At 37.7% G+C, this 18,846-nt stretch overlaps 3 protein-coding genes across 4 annotated transcripts; 1 reads left to right on the top strand and 2 right to left on the bottom strand.

The window, feature by feature from the left end:
* Window positions 1-658: 658 nt before the first annotated feature.
* On the bottom strand, window positions 659-12,407 carry LOC143464888 (uncharacterized). 2 transcript variants are annotated; one of them, XM_076963047.1, is made up of 27 exons: window positions 10,900-12,407; window positions 10,159-10,308; window positions 8,218-9,121; window positions 7,972-8,074; window positions 7,686-7,830; window positions 7,472-7,538; window positions 7,319-7,402; window positions 7,116-7,229; window positions 6,527-7,005; window positions 6,385-6,448; window positions 6,143-6,216; window positions 5,863-5,966; window positions 5,694-5,790; window positions 5,286-5,468; window positions 4,924-5,064; window positions 4,629-4,718; window positions 4,371-4,477; window positions 4,134-4,200; window positions 3,799-3,960; window positions 3,508-3,601; window positions 3,179-3,324; window positions 3,026-3,109; window positions 2,184-2,303; window positions 1,893-2,009; window positions 1,585-1,743; window positions 1,279-1,376; window positions 659-1,167 (listed from the first exon to the last, which is right to left on the bottom strand). In XM_076963047.1, the coding sequence occupies exons 1-27, from the start codon at window positions 10,942-10,944 to the stop codon at window positions 951-953; spliced, it is 4,215 nt and encodes a 1,404-aa protein (XP_076819162.1). In that variant the 5' UTR covers window positions 10,945-12,407; the 3' UTR covers window positions 659-950. The 2 variants fall into 2 exon arrangements, with proteins under 2 accessions (XP_076819162.1, XP_076819083.1); XM_076962968.1 differs by having other exon boundaries at window positions 5,863-5,969; window positions 10,900-12,406.
* A 294-nt stretch (window positions 12,408-12,701) lies between these two features.
* Window positions 12,702-14,863, top strand: LOC143465147 (uncharacterized). The gene has a single exon (XM_076963350.1). The coding sequence runs from the start codon at window positions 13,687-13,689 to the stop codon at window positions 14,641-14,643; it is 957 nt and encodes a 318-aa protein (XP_076819465.1). The 5' UTR covers window positions 12,702-13,686; the 3' UTR covers window positions 14,644-14,863.
* A 356-nt stretch (window positions 14,864-15,219) lies between these two features.
* On the bottom strand, window positions 15,220-18,490 carry LOC143465227 (checkpoint protein HUS1-like). The gene is made up of 7 exons (XM_076963454.1): window positions 17,634-18,490; window positions 16,780-16,907; window positions 16,485-16,661; window positions 16,053-16,190; window positions 15,718-15,833; window positions 15,478-15,641; window positions 15,220-15,404 (listed from the first exon to the last, which is right to left on the bottom strand). The coding sequence occupies exons 1-7, from the start codon at window positions 17,683-17,685 to the stop codon at window positions 15,319-15,321; spliced, it is 861 nt and encodes a 286-aa protein (XP_076819569.1). The 5' UTR covers window positions 17,686-18,490; the 3' UTR covers window positions 15,220-15,318.
* Window positions 18,491-18,846: the final 356 nt, after the last annotated feature.

Below are 18,846 nucleotides of genomic sequence, written 5' to 3'. Positions count from 1 at the left end.
CATTAGTGCAGAAGATGCATAAACATCATATACTCTGGTTTTGCCCAATGGAAGAAGATTCCTGACAACACAAATGCTGGAATAGATTTTTGTGAATCTGATCCACGAATTTTTCTCATTGGCCGGAACAAATTGATGCTTGAAGCTGTCACTTCATTGATGGGTGAATATAATGGATTTGTTTTATCGAATTTGATAAACATATCACCGACGTGAATGTCAATCAAACTCGTTGAAACTTCGAAATCTGCTTTTGTTAATATTTACTTCCAAAATGTAGAATCTGTCCGCAAGATTCGGATTCGTGAGAACAACAAAATGGGTCGGTATTCTTGCGTAACACGTTTTCGGTTAATTCTTATCATCATTTAAAAGCCCAGCTACAAGCGAGTACCCTTCACAATTGTACATGGCTGAGTGCGTGTAGCAATTGACCTGTTTGGATTGTTCATTATTAAGCTGAGACGTTACGGGGTTCCCCGCAAGTGGACTTTACGCTTAGCTTGTTAGCACGGTTGTAATACCCTCGGGCATGGCAATAACGACGATTGCTCCTGTTCAGTGGACCCGGTGGACAGTTCTAAATTCGGGCACTGCTATATTAAAAAACAAAATCAAAAATGTGTGACAATCGAAACTTTTACAAACGGAGTGGCCTGACAGAATGCAACTTTTAATTTTAATCTTTGAACATTTATTATAATTTCTATAAAATCTAAAAAAACAACAGTAAAAACGTAATAAAGTTCTCTGTAAAAAAATTAAAAACACAAAACATAAACCTCTTCAAGTGCCCGAACAACACAAGTAAAACTAAACAAATTTTAAGAAGTTAGAGAAGAAAAAAAATAAAAACAACAACATCATTTTCCAGCGTCAAAGGCGTTGTTGCTTTTAAAACAAAAACTTAAAAATAAATCAGAAAATCATAGAAGTAGAATGGGAATTGATCAGATAAGAACTTGATTTTCAACATTACTCTCTTCAATAACTTTGAAAGTCGCCTTTCCGATCCCGTCACTGACAGGCGAGGTGGGCTTCATAGGGTCACTCACCGCAGGTTCATTCACCTCATGGTTGGCTTCCATCGCCCACTTCATGTCGGAACGGTCAAGCAAGGAAGTTAAAACTTCGTCGCTAATCACACTTTCCTTGTTCTCTGCCACACTTAACATCAAGCAATAGCATATTTTATCATCTGCTTTCACTATACTGGGAGTGATGTGGTCAATTTATAATGATATATCAATGCATTTTATCTGAAGACACAATTCGTACCCGTCCACTGCGTTGGATTCGAGCAAATTTAGAAGTTCTTCAGGATTGATCGACTTGCAGTTGTCCAAGTCCTTTTCGAGATCCCCTTTGAATTTGCTCTGCATGGTCGGTATTTAATAACACACGGAATAACTTACCTTTTAACTACTTTTAGACAGAAGTAATTATGGGCAAAGATGCTTCAGAATTGATTGGCTTAAACACTTTTACCAAAAATAATTGTTAAGATATTTCCCATCACAAATTAACGACTTAATAAAAGCGAGGAAAAGTTAAACTGACAATCGCATCATAAATATATTCCACCTCGTGCATGACCATCCTCTCCAACTCTCTCTTCCTCGTAGCTCGCTCCACAATCTGCTGGTCTATCGTTCCCATGGTAACCAGCCTATAAACAACCACCGGACGCTCCTGACCAATCCTGTGGCATCGATCCTGGGCCTGGAGGTCGTTCTGAGGGTTCTGGTGGAAACAAACAGGTGTTGGAGCAACAGAAGTTTAAAATTATTTGTTGCTCGAGCTTCAGCGGAAAGATAACAGCGGCCATGATACTGCGAAGTCATTTCAAACTCAATCCTGTATTTGGCGTCAAATTATCTGCCATAAATTACCCAGTCAGAGTCAAAGATGATGACGGTATCTGCTCCGGTCAAGTTGATGCCAAGTCCTCCAGCCCGTGTTGATAGGAGGAAAAGGAAAAGCTCGGGATCAGAATTAAACTTCTCTATCTGGTGAATTTTGAAATATCAATGACTGAAATACATGTTATGATTCGACAATATGCACGGTACATAGGCTAAAGAACACGACGGTGTGGATTATGTTTGACATCATATATCTTATTGTTCTCAACACTGTGCTAACTTCAAAACAAGTGAACCCAGTTGCATAAATCATCTTACATGTTGATGTCTTTCATCACACTTTGTTGACCCATCAAACCTGACAAACGAATAGTGACGAAGACCGCAATAATCTTCAAGAACATCCAGCAGTGATGTCATTTGGCTGAATAACAAGACCTGGAAAATCAATTTAAAACAGTTTCAACTTCAGCACAGACTTAAGTAACAACGCGTGAAATAAGCACAACGAGCATCCAAAAACTTTACTGAGTTATGACCATGTGTTACCTGGGTTAAACATACCGAAGTGTCCAACATTTGTGCTCCACAATTTTAACGCCTGAAGTCACAATGTCAGATTTTTTTAGTTCATATTTGACCGTAAAGGCTAACTGGCTGTTCAGGTTCATACACCTTTGCAAAAATGCAATACCCTCCGAAACTTTTAATAAACATAGAAAACTACTGCTGCTGTTTTGCAAGGGAACCATGATGAATTGGATTTTACCCAATTGTGTTATGATGGTATTGACCTCAATAATTCTCCTAATCAGAAAAGTCCCATGCAACAAACTATTCTTTACTGGCAACTGCAATTAACTTAATTAAAGCAACGTTTTACAGACATCTGAATGCACAATGCTTTATATGCCACCGATACAAGTTGCGGTCAAAGACTTAAAATGGTCTTAAATAACTTTCTTTAACACCAAGAAACTACTAACTTATATCTCACGCTCAAAGTCAAGAAGAACTGCATAGTTTGACACTTTAACACGCCTGCACAGAACATGTATAATTGTGTCTTCATTAATATAATGCAAATCTCACGACATTGTGTAAAGTTATGGATTAAACGAAAACTCATTCTAATTTTAACAGTACGAATTGAATGGAACCTTATGATTTTGCTCCTTCAAACGAGGCAACATACGGTCCAACAGCATCATCTTTCCACAGGATAGCACTAAATCCTCATCAATCTAAGACACAAAAACTAAACGAATATTCTTCGCTTGATATCAGGAAATCTGCGAAGGTTTGACAAGTACCTTGAGCTGATCTGTGTTGGGCTGAAGAGGATATCGAATTAGATATGGATGGTTGCAGCATTTTCTTAATTGCATCATCATGTTGTTTAAAGTAACGTTCACGACAAAATCGTCAATCTCAACGTTGTACTTCTCTTTCAAATATTCTACCATAGAAATAAAATAGTAAATTGTAGTGTTTGTTACAATTGTTACGTTTAGTGTCAGGTTAGTTGTAATAAATAAGTTACTTGGACAAACACACTGCCACTACACAATGTAACAACTCGGCTTGCAATGAAATGAAGTTGGAAAAGTCTATTTCAATCTTTCAGGAACTTTTGTCTGACCTTTCTGTTTGCTTCTGGTGGCAACTGTCTGTCTAGACTTGTCACAATTCGCAAGTAAGTCAGGACTTGTTACACCTGGAGTTGCTTTGTAATACTAGAATATGAATAAACGCTAATGATATCAAGTCACTAACGTTTATAAAGTTACTTTGGTGGTGTTGGGTTTTGTATGGGTGAATAACTTTGAGGAAAAGTGCTTTATACCATAATTTTGTTAATAATGCAGCTCACTGAGAAGCAAAGTAAAACTGCACCGGCCTCACAATATATGGCACGAGTAAAACCACCAACCTCCTTGTACTTGACCAACTGCATTATCGATCGATCGACGGTGGCACGATAGAATTTATCCTGCAGCGAGGCCATCGGCGCCATAACGAGGATTTCTCGCTTTGGGGGAATCTTCATTTCCACATCAGACTTTACCCGGCGAAGTAGGAATGGGGTTAGGATCTAAAACAAAGTAAGAATTACCCAAGAACACCTTTGTCAGAGGTGATGTTGGTGAAAGAGTAATTGTCGTTGTTATTTTGTGCTAATTCATTATTCATTTATAGCTGCTTTGTAATTGTCATTATGTGACGGATAATCTTGCAAGTGTATTGCTGGTTATGATCAGTGCTCACCTGATGCAAGATGGCCAGAACTTTTTCATTGTTTTGAATTGCTTCAACATCAAACCAGCCGCTAAAGCTAAAGGGAAATAGTAACTGGAGCAACATTCAAAAACAGACATTTCTTTGGAGAACCACCAATAAACATCACTTAGATAAAAGCATTGTGAGGTTTTCCAAACATTAATTCAATAGAGAAAATGTGTTGAGCAAACAAAATTACAACACAATCAATTACTTTGCACTTACGCTCCAGCGTCATCAAATACTTCGGGAAGAAGGAAGTTCAAGAGAGACCACAACTCCATCAGATTATTTTGCAACGGCGTTCCAGTGAGCATCAACTTGGAGCAAGTCTGAACACATTTGTAAAAATTTCTATCTATCAGGGCTATATCCAACACACATCCTTCTTCATGGTGAAGCTTACACATGACATTATAAATAATAGCAAAAACATATCACATGTTAAAAGATGAATAATGGATTAGGCTGTAATGGACATACCGAAAGCCGCTTGATGTATTTCAGAATCTTGCTGTTTAAACTTTTCAATCGATGTCCTTCGTCCAGTATGAGATAGGACCAAGTGTAGGACTAAATAGTAAATATTCACACAACAAAGTTTGAAATTATAGGTATTGTTATCGTAGACACGCCCTCATTCATGAAGATAAATGAGATTTCCATGGCAAATTTAAAGATATACATAGGTTTTAAAAGCTTGGTTCTAATACTACACAAATATCACCAAAAATATACACTGTGGAGGAATAATTGCAACCAGCAGCTAGAAGAGCACCTCTAAGAAGACTCTGTCTCTCATGAGAATCTCGTATGAAGTTATAACAACAAGTCTTTGTCCAAGCTCTGTCTGTTCCAACAAACACTGCAGCAGATGAACACGTTCTGAGGCCGTCCCATGATACAAGAGCACGGCAACCTGACACACAGTGAGGATAATAATTATGATGTAACAATGCCTGAATTTGACACCATTTATGTTGTTAAGTCAAGCAAAAGGATATGAGCTATGCTACAATACAAATGAGGGTGGTAAATGTGCCAAGTGTCTAAATTAAGACGAAAAATTATTCAATGAAATATGTTATATCATAATGTATTTTCTAAAACAAGTTCAAGGAAAATGGCGAAATCAAATACTTTAGGAGCAAATCTCTTGAATTCAGCAAACCAGTTGCCGATAGTAGAGGTGGGTGTACAAACGAGAAAGGGCCCTTTAACTTTGACTTGTATCAACTTGCATATGATGGCAATGCTTTGTATCGTCTTACCCAAGCCCATTTCATCTGCAAGGATTCCACTTTCCCCATACTCAAACAATATCTGCAATGATAATAAGCAATTAGAGCTTCTACCCATCACCAAGCAAGTTCACATGGATTAAATGCAAGCATAAGATTCCCTTTCGTATTTCATTCATTATAAACGTTATTCTTTTAAAGTAGAAGTGATGGTGATGCTAAACCGAAGAATTAACTCTATTCACTAAATTATGTTCCACAACAAAATGGAAGAGAGCTAAAAGCGGCATCAGACAGTGAAAAGTACCTTGAGCCACTGATAGCCAGTTATTTGGTATTCTCTTAAAACTCCGCCAGTTAAATATTTAGGCTGTGCAGGGTCGAGAACTTGTCCATTCAGGTAACTGCAAGTATTTAACACGGTGTTTGATGAAAGAAAACGTGGTAGATGAAGGCGAGAGACAAGGCCAACTCACCTCACTCCATTTTGCTTCGTGATCAAGCTCGGTAGATTGTCAACATCGGGGTTGTAAAATTTCCTTGATAGAAGTTCGTCAACATCAATATCACCCGATCCAGCCTCCTTGTCAAAGTGTTTTTAAATAAACAAATAAGGTTCAGCATATGAGGTAAGGTCTACTGTACATGAATGAATGTGTATATACCCGATTGAATGTACATGTGAAAGGTGCAAGTGAGTAAATGTAAGCTGAAACACTGGTACAGAAAGACATAAACTTGGTTTAAAATTGTCACCTCATTGTCATCTGAACCAGATTCTGCATTGTCAGTCTTTAAACAAGCACCGTTATCTCCTGAAAGTTCATAATCTACAAGCAAATCATTTAAAACTGTAGTACTATACTGTTGTTTATCACTCGTACATCCTTTTAACTGCATGATTGTCAGAATTCTACAATGTGTTCACCATCTACATATAAGTGACAATGGCCAGATAATGCAAATATAACAATTTAGGCAAAGTCGTTTAAATTTACCTTCATCTGAATCATTGTTCTTCTTCTTCATCGACGTCTCTTTTTTCCTCTTTTTCACTTTCACCTTGAAAATGAAAAGACAGCTGCGTTCCACCAGTGCTGGTTATAAAGCAGCAAAGTTAAAATGGTTTTGCCAATTCACCTCTTGCTCAGTCGTTCCGTCATCCTCAGATGAGTTCATCTCACGGTATGAAATCTTGGATCTTGTGCTTCTTATTGATCTCCGAACCGGTGCATGGGAGGCGATGTCCTGTGTTTCTTCTTGTTCAGGTTCGCTCTCTGATGTCTCAAAATCATCAACATGACGTGATGCAACAGTTTTAGACCTGTCCTTCATTTTTACCGCACCACTTTGTGAGGAACTATTCATTTTTTCTAATTCCTCTGCAGCAGCTATTTTAGCAGAAGCGGCTGCCTGTGCCATGAACTCATTTAACCCTTCATTTCCTGTGACAGCTTTCACCAGAGCAGACTTGATGCTTTCCATGCCAGTCGGCATCCCGGATACTACAGTGTCCTCATCATTATCGCTCTCCACAAAATCCGGAATCTTATTTCCATGACTGGTATCTTTTGTATTGACATTTTGGTTCTCTACTTCGACCTCAGATTTTCCTTCATCTACAAATACAAGAAAAATATGCAAAAGTGCCACAAGCAACATCCAACAGTTGCTTAAGCGTTTGTCTTGAATGTATTTCTAGATCCAGCTTTCATCTCAATGCAGAGACCTCCAATACGTTGGTCTTCTTTTTCTTGGTTGTCTTTTATTTCTTGTACTTGATGATGGTTGCTATCTATGAGCTGATTGTTGTCCTCTAATTTAACAGCTGACTTCTTCTGTACTAAAAAGATAATAACAACAGTCATACATGATCGGAACAATCATATTAATTATAACACTTTACAAATTACAGCTATTTATCACTCCTACCTTTTATTTCTGTGCAGTCATTCATAGAAACACTTCCTTCCAAATTTGTTTGCGTGTCGTTACATTGCAATACAGTTGCTGCTTCTGCAATTCATATAACATATTGCTCCAAACACATTTTAATAATCTTGCCATCTTACAGCTTTACAATACCTGTTGCTTGAAAACAATCACTGGCTACAACTTGTTTTTGTGAAGTTTCTTGAAGCGGAGTCTTGTTCTGCAAAAATGTGAAATCACCAATTTAACACGATGCATAAATGTTCAACACATGTCTGTCCATTTTTATGGAATAATAACAGTCTATATGAATAATATGTATATGAATGACTTATATGAATGATAACTAGAATAAGGTCTGACATACTGAAGAAAAGTTCTTGATTAAAGAGGGACTTTCGTTGGAGGAATTCGCTTCGTGGATGTCTACTTCCTTTTCTTCCACATCAGATATGGGAAGTGACTTTCTACGAATTTTTCCTCTTACAGTGTTGTCCTTTTCAGGGCCGGCTCTAAATAATTAAAACTTTTTATTACGCCTTAGTGTTACTTAATAAAAATAAATTTTAAGTCACAATAAAAGACGCTTACTATAATCAACAAGTATTATACAAACACAAAGTTGCACATTGCACATGACGACCATAAAATACCTCCTTCTAAGAGCACTTCTTCTTTGGTCACTACCAGTGCAAATGTCAAGATGTTTGTTGATTGTTTTTATACCAACCAAAGCATTACAAATAGGACATAACACTGCAAAACACGTATCAAATGTCAACAAGCAACAATCTTGAGAGAAAACAAACATATTAAGCACGGACCATTCTTTATTAACCAACATAATTCCATTGGAATGCTTTTTAGACAGCAGTCTTTTACAAGAGCAACCATCTCACCCCTATTTGGCTGGTAAAGACATTTTTCCAGGTGATTCTTCAAAATTCCCAGTGACAAGTCTTCAGTTTCATTGGAACGTAAAAGTGTGCAGGAGTCAGAATTTGGTTTATGACAGGTTTTCTTTTCAGGTGAACTTGGTGCAGATGATTCAAGTGTGGGCTCTGCAGTAGTGGAATGTGTGTCAGAAGCATCATGTTCTGTAGGTCCATCTTCTTTGGAAGATGTTTGCGATGGGATTTTATCTAGCTGAGATGATGGAAGTATATTTGGATCCTGGAATGGTCCAGTTTTCTGAGAAGTCAATGTGTTGATATTCTTTTGTTCAGGTGAAAGAAGTTCAATTTTCATGTCTTCCTCAATAACAACTTCTTCTTTAACTTCAGGAGGTTTTGGTGAGCTGCACAATCCACGCCTCAATCGAAGTGATCTCAAATACTCCGCCTCGGAACATAGCTCAGCGATGTTGTTGTCATTCTGCAGTGACATTGTCTGCGACTCAGCAACACTTCCACTTTGCGAATTACTAGAACTTACACTGCTTTCAGCCATAAAAATGTCGGAAGTTCCAAGGCCACTGTCAGCAATGAAACTGCTTTCTGCGAAAGAAATATTTTGTTCATCTACATCAGAGTCAGAATTGTCATCAGAAGCAACTGTCTCTGGATTAGATTCATTTGGTTGTTGGGTGGCTTGCACTTCAACTTTCGTTTCTACCGAATAATCTGCAGTTTCTGACGCATGACAAGTGTTTACTGAAGGCTGCTCATGTACGGCGTGGTTTCCATCAACGTTTTTGATAACTCTTTCAACCAATGCTCGAACAACACTTTGTACCTGTGCTTCATCACTTATTGTTCCATCACTTCGTGTTCTGTTGGCCTCATTTTTGGCTGCTAGCGTTCTCTGTAATTTAGTGATAATTGAAACCTTTGATAAGCTTTGTACAGTCGAATCCGCTTAATTCGGACACCGGATAACCCGGACAACCGCTTTATTCGGCCAAAATGCTCGGGAATGGAACAAAAGTAAAAATTGAACGTAAAAAACTCCTGTTAATTCGGACAATTCTCCGCTTAATTCGGACACAGGTTCGCAATTCCTATCGTTACATCGTTAGGTTATGAAACAATAAACAGTACTTGGTTGGTTTTAACACAAGATGCAGTTGCATTATGAGTGATTATGGTGAAACAATGACGATTGATGCGGTAACAATCGACAATGAATTCATATAAGGCCGTGCCAGCTTCATAGTCGCTTTTACTTCGGTACAATTGCGTCCATCTTGTAGAACAGAATGGTACAGAAAAGTTTAGAAGAAAAAGTGAAATTGCTCACTAAAGTAAACGAAGAAAAAAATGACGACGCTTCCTTGACAGTTCGGCAGTTAGTTGCGTTGGTGGGGATATCAAAACGTACTTTGCAAGATTGGCAGAAAAATGATGCAAATCTGCGTGAACAACGTGAAGAGACTATGCTTCGTGGACGAGGTTTAAAGACAGAGAGGAAGCGGCTCAGAATGTGCGTTTTATGCGTACTCATTTACTCGTACTCTTGTGCGTTTTATGCGATCAGTGCCAATTACTGCAGTATAGCACAGCTGCAATTCATTTATTACGCAACACTACAGTATTTTAAATGCGTTGTTTGCCTTTACGCATGACCATGAAATGAACAATCGATTTTCCGCTTAATTCGGACAAAGCCGTTTCTCCGCTTAATTCGGCCAAAAGTGAGCGGAACCAAAGTGTCCAAATTAAGCGGAGTCGACTGTATATAATAAGTTTGGTTGTTAACACAACCTTAAGCAGGATGACGTTAAATAACTGGTGATTACTACTCGCAAAAGTGATAAAATTATACACAGAGAAGCCCAAGAAAATTTCATACTGTAATTTCTTGTCATTTTAAATTGAAAATGCTGTAATTAATGTATTTACTTTCAGTTTCTTTTTATATTTTCGCTTCTGTTTTCGTTGCTTTTCTTCAATGAGAGATAGCAGAGCACTTGCATACAAATTGCTCCGAATCAACAAATTCCACAAATGCTGGAATCTTTTTATGCCACTTTGCTCCGAAAGAAGCCATCCCTGTATATTAATTACCACAAGAGTTGTTGAACTGTTCGCAAGAGAAGTGATCTTAACAAACAGTTCTATGCTTGCAAATATGAATTTGACTTATTACACCACTGCCCAACACATTGGGGCTCATTAAAATGATGACAATGCTGAGCTGAAATTTAAGTCAGTCAGCCCGACTGAAAAGTACGCCAGATTTCGACAAGACAAAGTGCGTAAAAAGACGCAAATTTTATCGTTCTGGCGTGCAGTAAAGCCTTAAATCTTTGTTTATTTATTACAAATTGACATTCAAACAGGCAACTCTTCTTTGTTTAGTAATTATAAATAGGTGTGGAGATAAAAAAGTTCGGCGTGCAATTTAATGAATCACGTCTTACACTTACAGGTTTAATGAGTCTATACCCTACAGGTGCCATACATGTAGCGTCAGCAATAGCCTAGACCCACTACAAGACTTTGAAGGCCATTCGTTAAAGATTCCAGCGATTAGAATTTTGTTGCTTCTATTTCAATGTGTTGGAAGATGTGTAAAATGCTCGGAAGCCATCGACAATAACTAAACTACTGATGTTTTTTTACTCTCAGCAACTAACTTACGTCTGAGTCGTCCAAATCCAGTTCATCGAAAGAGCAATCAACCATTTCGCGATCTTTGAAGTCCAATATGTAAAATTAGATACCGGTATATTTGATAACAACTGACAGGTGTCACTGTTTTTGCTTGCAAAACCAGGTTACTGCAATACTAGTGCTGTAGGCAGCCGCCAGAAAAACAGAATGATGTCGACTGACAACTTCGCGCCTATTTTGTCAACAGTAAACATCGAAATAAAACAAAACTGGTGCGTTATTTCACAAAAAGTATAGCATTAAAGAACCTATTATGCGACTGTACGTCACCACCTTTTGTGCCATTCTGCCTATATGCCGTAATGGTTGGCGTGTACTGTACAGTGTAATGCAGTACCAGTAAATCGATAGATTTTCCAATTGTTTGATGATGTTTAATTGATTTTGTATTTGTACAAGTACTAGGCAGTTCCTCTGCCACCTGACTGACCGAGCTAGATCTCGGGGCAGTAAAGAGGTTACTGGGACATGGTGTTGCGGCCGATCTGGTTTTCTGAACACGATAATGAGGCTTCATCTGATTCCTAACAAAATTGCGTCTTCTTCTTGGAAAAGACAACTAAGTTATTTCTTCTTGAAGCATGTTGGCTAACGAATAAAATCTGATAAAAATTTTTTGCAAACAATTCAACGTAATGTGAAGCAAGGTACTGTGATGATATTATAAAATTGCTTGCAAATCGAATGCTGCATAGAATTCTTGTTTACGGAAATCGGCAAAGCAAAGCATTGCGTTACGTAATCGATTCCTCTCTGCTTATCGTATTAAGTCGTGACAAAAATGTCGTGCATGCCTGCTTTGCGTGTGTTGTTATTCATAGTTGTTCAATGCGTTACAGTCTACGAAGTTAACCCTAGAAAGTGGTCGACTTTATTATGTAGCTGTCCCAATGTCTTATTTAATGTAATCGTTTAAACAAGAAACAATATAACCAGTTTATACAGTTGTCATGGTGTACAATTGATTCTAAGATTAAGAGAAGCGAAACAACGACCTGAGACTCATTTATCATCGAGGACAGACAACAATTCTGCAGACAAACTTTGTAATTGAAGTGGTCGTCCTTACAGGCTAAGGAACGATAAACAATCATTTCATTACAGTACTAAATAAAGTTGAAAACGCAATGGTATATAAAATAGTAATCAACGAAGAAATGTAAATTAAGGAAGAAAACGAGAACTTGAAACGAAATGTCCAATCGTGTCGCTTGCCGCCACACTGTCATCAAAATCACGTGTTCCATGAGGAACACGTTCGATGAAACAATCTGGTCATAAGAAAGGATAGTTGTGGTGCTAGTGTGGTGCCCCGCACCACAATCACAAGCCGCAGAGTTTCTTACTCCCTTTAGTGGAAAGCTGAGCAGAATCAACCGATACCAGTAACTCAGGCAAGTTACTGGCAACAAGCGGTTCAGCCGTACTCAGGCCTTACCGGCAGCGATGTTGCGTTGTACTGGGATGGGGTAATTATTTTCAAATACATGTAACGTTATACAGTATTTTTCGCCACTACGTTGGTATGACGTTTAATCGTAATTGTTATGTCACAAGCTGTTGCCTACTGGCATGTGACCGTTGTGACATCGTCATCCAGCACCCATATCCACTTGCTGGCGCATTGCATCACAACACAATCACGGATGTTGGCGCTTTGTCTCTTTATCATTGTCCCGCCGTCAAATGGCTGCAAGTTACTCAGTTTGTAACATGGACTAAAACTCCTTTTCAAGATTTGTAAAAAATAGGCCGTTACAAGGGGTTAAGACAAGACGTAATTATTCATGTAGAGTAGCCTATAGATATTGGTTGCATTAAGTCTGATGAGTTGTGAAGTTTCTCGTCATTGCGACAGATAGGGCCTAATTGTGTTAATAATTCTAACGCCACGACAACATGGAGTTTATAATGTAGCACTAGTCTGCGCCCTGCGGGTAGAAAAATTTGCAAGGAAAGGGCAATTTTGCATCGGTGAATTGGCTTACTAGCTGCGAAACAAACTTTCTCGAAGGTCGTAGGATATTACAATTTTTAATTTAGGTTTAAAAGGAAAACAAATGTAGCCTATCATTCTGTTGTACTTGCAAAATGGTTAAATCAGAATAAAACGAGTTAAGAATGTTCCCAACAATATTTATTACCCAGAAACATACATAACAAAGTGTAGCAAGTAGTTCTGAGTGAAAAGTTCTGACATGACTGTAAAAAAATAAATGAAAAAATCCTGAAATAGCACAGCAATATGCTAGGATAGGAAAATGGGCTGTAGTATACAAGTTCACAACCAGGTGACGTCACAATCTGAGTAGCTGGGGTCTAGTATGCAAAGGCATCCTCATACAGTATACTAGACCCTGAAAATGCACGCATACAAGCTTGCAGGCTAATTGTGTAACTGGGGCTTGAATGGTCAGTGGTGGGGGATCATCACAGATCACAATCATGTTTCCGTGCACACCAGAATTTTTCATCTGCATTCCCGAGATCTCAGCGAAAGCTGCCATACTCTGCATTCCGGCACAGATATGTGCTCTTTATGTAGGTGTCTATGTAGACATCATGAAAAGGCGTTCCTTCCAACTCTACCACAACTGCAAATATAAGCTTAGTATATAACCTAACAGTGCAGCTTGCTATTTTTATTCAATAGAATAAGTGTAATTGCATGTACTGCAGGCTCTTGCTATACTCTTCCATGATTTACAGATTTCGAGCAATAGTATTACATTAAATGTTTTTGGAGAAGTCACTATGTCCAGCCAAAGACCAAAACGATCTCGCAAAAAAGTTGATTATGGTGAAGATCACCTTCACTGGGTGGAAGAAACACAACTGCAAAAAGCTCTCCTGCGCTCTCTTCATGATAAAGACTCCCCTCACAAAAAATTGAGAAAAGAAAACACTCCGAACACTGACGAATCGGAATTCTTGGATAAGACTCGAGAAGCATGTGATGAAAAATTGACTGATGTGTTGACAGATAGTGACAGTGATTCAGAGAAGGAAATAATTCAAAAAAGAAAAAATGAATCTGAGTCGAGTGTGCCACGGCCAGAGGATTCATTTGGGCTTCGTCTTACCAGACTGCAGTCGAAGTTGCTTGAAGAAGCTGGGATGCATGATCCAGATGATGAAGAGACAAAGAGCACTAGATGTCAAAGCAACTCCAAAGATGACGAGACAAAGAGCACTGATCAATCATCATCCGGTAGCAACAGCCAGGAGAAAACATCAAGAAAAACACTTTTCCCAAACAATGCGGACACCAACGGTACATCTTCCAAAATTGACAGTTCTGATCCAGAAAGTAGTTCAATCTCGACAAGGTTAAGAGCACAGCGCAAGTTTGCTTGCAACGCTTCTCCACCGAGAACACGTAGTAACAGTCCAGTGAAAATGCACAGACAGAAGGTAAACACTTGTGAGTGGAATGTCAAGGAAACTACTCGCGGCAAAAGTCGTAGAAGGTGGACGCGGACAAACAAACCAATGCGAGCAGTTCGTGCCAGCACCAGTGAAAGTGAGAATATGGACTTACCTCGACAGAGCAAGCAAAGATCGAGTGAAAAGAAATCCAACCAAGGTCAATCTGAGAAGGCAAGACCTCCTTCGCTCTTTGAATGCATTCCTAAAACTGACACTTTTCTATCTTATTTGTGTTTCCGAAACACATCTGTCAAAGTGAACTTGCATGACTTCAAGAAATGAGGACATCGCATTTCCTTCATAAACATTTTCGTTATCAGCCATATTGCAGTTGTTTTCTTGGTTTAACCAACATGAAACATGTAAAAATCCTGCTTTGTTCTACTATCTAAAAATCCTACTCTCCAATATTTTGTCCATTTATTCAGTGTTTTGATTTTTCTACACAGTTGTTTTCAAGTTTTTTGCAATATTCACATCGTGTTCATGTTGAGCAACCATACTATGGAGAGTGAAAGTGAAAGTCTGGAGAGTCAATTGCAGACTAGATCAAGGCTTTCGAGGGAATTAAAAAGATTAATCTAACCAATGCTAATCACTTCACTGAAGACTTTTGCTACGGGTTTTATGTTAGTAAGACCATTGCTGTAATGACTCAAGTCACCTTAAAATTGATAAGAGGGCAACAAGTTTGACCTTTATGTAACAAATGGATATTCGCACAATAAACGATACATATCTGAGAGAAAGTAACAACAAGATGAAATGAAGTGTGAAGTTACTGGCATTATCTTGACTTGGGTTATAACTTAATTTGAATCGTCTGACATGGTTGCAACTTTAAGAAAGACACGATGCTGTTGTTTTGCTACGTTTACTAGAAAATAACAAAACAATGAAACAAAAGCATAAAAAGTTTGTAGAGCTGAGCAGTGAAGCCAGCCTTGCATGACCGGATCAAACCGATGCAGCTGGAATGAAATATTGCAGTGAGATGTCGTCATGGATGAGGAAAAAATGAATTGCCGACTGATTTACTATGTCTGGTGAAAAAACATTTCATAATTTCCACAAATATCTTAATAGAAAGGAAAAATCCCCTAACTTGAAACTTACTACAGATAACTTTAAAAGGGTTGATTTGTTGCCCGGCTAAAAATTGCAAAAACTTCCTGATGTCAACACGGGCGCTTGCCATTTCAGTCGGTGGCCATAATTTGGAAGGAGCTTGTGATGCGATGTCATCATCTTTAAAAGGTGGAAGCTCAAGGTTTTGAAATCTTTGAAAAGAAAAACATTGAAAAATATTTTCCAATAAATTCAGATCCACCTGGAAGTTAAATCAGTTTGGAGAACCTTGTTGCCACGGTAACAAGTTCTGTTTCCACCTTCATTACCATATCTCCTTCCTGATTGGCCGATAGCGTTAAATACGTGCTAAGGTTTTTCATCCTCTCAGCGATATTTTTCAACTAAAGAAATAGTCAAAAAGCAAACAAGAATTTCATTGAAAAGATTCACAAATAATGATTGCAATAAATGAAACTTTCTAGCTGAAAAGCTGTCCAAGTATCGCCAATTTTCTTGCATATTTAATGCACTTAAGGTCAGTAAAAATTATAGCATACAAGAAGACTACAGATCAATTGAAATTGTGATCTTAAAATAATATTTCTGCATAAAAACCTCACAGTTTTCAGTGGTGGCATGCAGATGCTGACATGAAACTCGGGCATAGTAGGTTCTTGGTACTCGTCCCACAATCTTCGAGGGATCACTGACACTGGAATGTCGTGGGTGACCAAACGGGAACTGCTGTTTAGTGAAGGCTGCGTAGAAGTTAATTTTGTTACTATGTAAATCATCTCTTGAGTTTCATCATAGTTCAAAAGATGTTCCTAACAGTGTCGTAATGACTTGAGTCAGTTTTTTGCAATAACTCGGCTCGATTCGGTCTTTGTTGAGTAGATTTCAGTATTAACATAAAAAGATTTTGTCTTTCTTATGTACAAACCAATTGACTTGACTCAAGTCACTTCTTCCAGAAAAAACTCAACTTGTGTCTAAATTGGTAAATGACTTGACTTGTGACTCGAGTTTGATGACTTGGTTCTTAGACTCACCAGTTCAATCTCCACCGTGAGACACGGAGTTTGCTTCTTTGTCAACTTTATCTTCATCGACTTTGCGTTATGAGCAGACTTCAAAGCTCTAACGATATTCTCAGCGATAATCTCCATGTAGATTTCATTGTGTTCACTGCTCACTCCGTCCATTTGATACTCGTCAAAGAAATTTGCCTGTGTTTAGTATCAAATGCATAGTAAAGTCACATCCATGCAGAGTCGAAGTTATATTAATGCAGAGTCGAGTCATATATTAAGTGTCAAATTTAAGTAATTGAACAACGTTGTTTACTTGTTTCAGTTCACACCACATGCTGACTCCCCCATTAGAAACCTGGTCTGGAAGAATGAAATAAAGTTTGTCCGGAGTTAGACGCAAGGTGCACTTCTTCAACAACTTGTTGATTGTATTCACGACATCTAGAACAAAAAAAAAGAAATGTTTCATGAACGTAGAAACACTGCTCAATGCTCACGCCGCTGACGTTGCATAGTCACACTCAGCACAATTTGTTTGCAACAACTGATTTGGCTCAAACAGATGAAAAAGTTGGTTGAGGGAAATTTGGATCAAGTTTAATGACCAAATTTTGCTTTCTAATTTTACATGTTTTCAAAATGATGGTAAAAAGCTTGAATTCTAAACAGATTCAATTTGTAACCCAATTAATTAATTCACTGGAATTAATTAATTCACTGGAAAAAAACGTATGTTTTAAGTTATGACATATTATCTAAACCTAACCTAAATTGTTCATCTAATCTAAATCTAACTTCAATTAAACCCTAATTAGCTTAAATTGACTTTTTGGGTATCCATTTTCTTAATCTAACCACTTATCTTTAACAATAAGCTGCGTGACTTGAACAACAACTTGCGGTAAAATAGTCACTCTGTATGCTTCAAATTATAAATGATTTTGGCAACAAGTGGGCCAAACTTTTTCTCCAGCTTTTTACTAAATTGAAAAGGAAGACTGTGTGTTCATTTGTAATATTTAGTGTTATCTACTTAAACAATACACAAAAATTAAGTCTAGTCATGCAATGACATGTACCATGAAATACTGTGATCAGCACACGATCGTCATTGTTATATAAGAAAACATTAGTTTGAATAAATTCAAACCTAAGTGGATGACATACTTGTAAAGTGATGAATACAATCAATATTGAACACTTTTGTACGGAATCTCATTCTTTGCGAGAAGCTTAATTCATAAAAAATCTCCAGTCACTTTTAATCTCCTCAGAAATCTTTATAGAAGGCATATAGGCTATAACAGCTTGAAGTTTTTCACTACATAATCTGTTTATAATACGTGAAGCCTGAGACATATGATCAAAAGACAAACTATTAGCAGTATATTATACACAACATTATTATATTATACACAACAGGCTATTAGCCAACACAATACATCAAATACAAAAAAGAAAATATTTTGGGCGTCTCTTTTACTTTTGCACTCATAGCCTATATCGGGATTGAGAATTGAGGAATTATTATAACACAATTTCTTATCTATTACCCCAGACTGGAAAGTAGGCATTGAGTATATGTATGAATATGAATAGGTACTAAGACACGAATTTTTGGCGCGCATCGAAGCCTCAATTCTTTGTTTTTTTATTATAAATTGGCGTTCAAAGAACCAGATTTGTTTTGTTATTTATTACAAATCGGCTTGAAGGTAGAAAATTCGTCGTGCACATAGATAAATCTGCCACACTTTGCAGTTCCACTATCTATGAATGGTCTTGTTTCAATTAACTCAGAAAACTAACTGCATTTGATACCAAGTCAACAAAATTAATGTCTGCTCCAATCAACCAAAGATTAGGCTATAGCTTAGACCAGTGGTTCTCAACCTTTTTTGGCTTATGGCACCCTGCAAACAACCAAAAGATTTGGCGGCACCCACAGTCAAACTAAAAAGTTTCTGCATTAAATAAAAATAATTTACGCAACCGTTTTCCTGGACTAGTGATTAGTGCGCAATAACTTGCGGCACCCCGGTTGGGAACCACTGGCTTAGGCCTACCCTACTATCATTCCTAGTTAACTTCGATTTTACTTTGTAGTCATCTAGGCCTAGTGGATGCTGAACATACTGAATAGAAAATAGCGCGCTTTTCGGACTTACCCTATCATGAAACTGTATCTTGACTTTCTAATCACATTGATACCAAATAATCGTCATCTTAAGCACGTTTTGTAATTTCACCTTCAGGGACTATAAACGTTATAGGCTTAGTTGCTATAGCTAACCCGTATCGAATAATAAATAAAAAAAAGGTGCACAATTTAATGCATAATATGATTTTAAAGCTTGTTGCCTTTTACATTCAAATCGAG

This window comes from Clavelina lepadiformis, chromosome 1 (assembly GCF_947623445.1).
Source record: "Clavelina lepadiformis chromosome 1, kaClaLepa1.1, whole genome shotgun sequence".
Taxonomy (NCBI): Eukaryota; Metazoa; Chordata; class Ascidiacea; order Aplousobranchia; family Clavelinidae; genus Clavelina; species Clavelina lepadiformis.
This window is presented reverse-complemented; position numbering and strand designations above follow the sequence as displayed.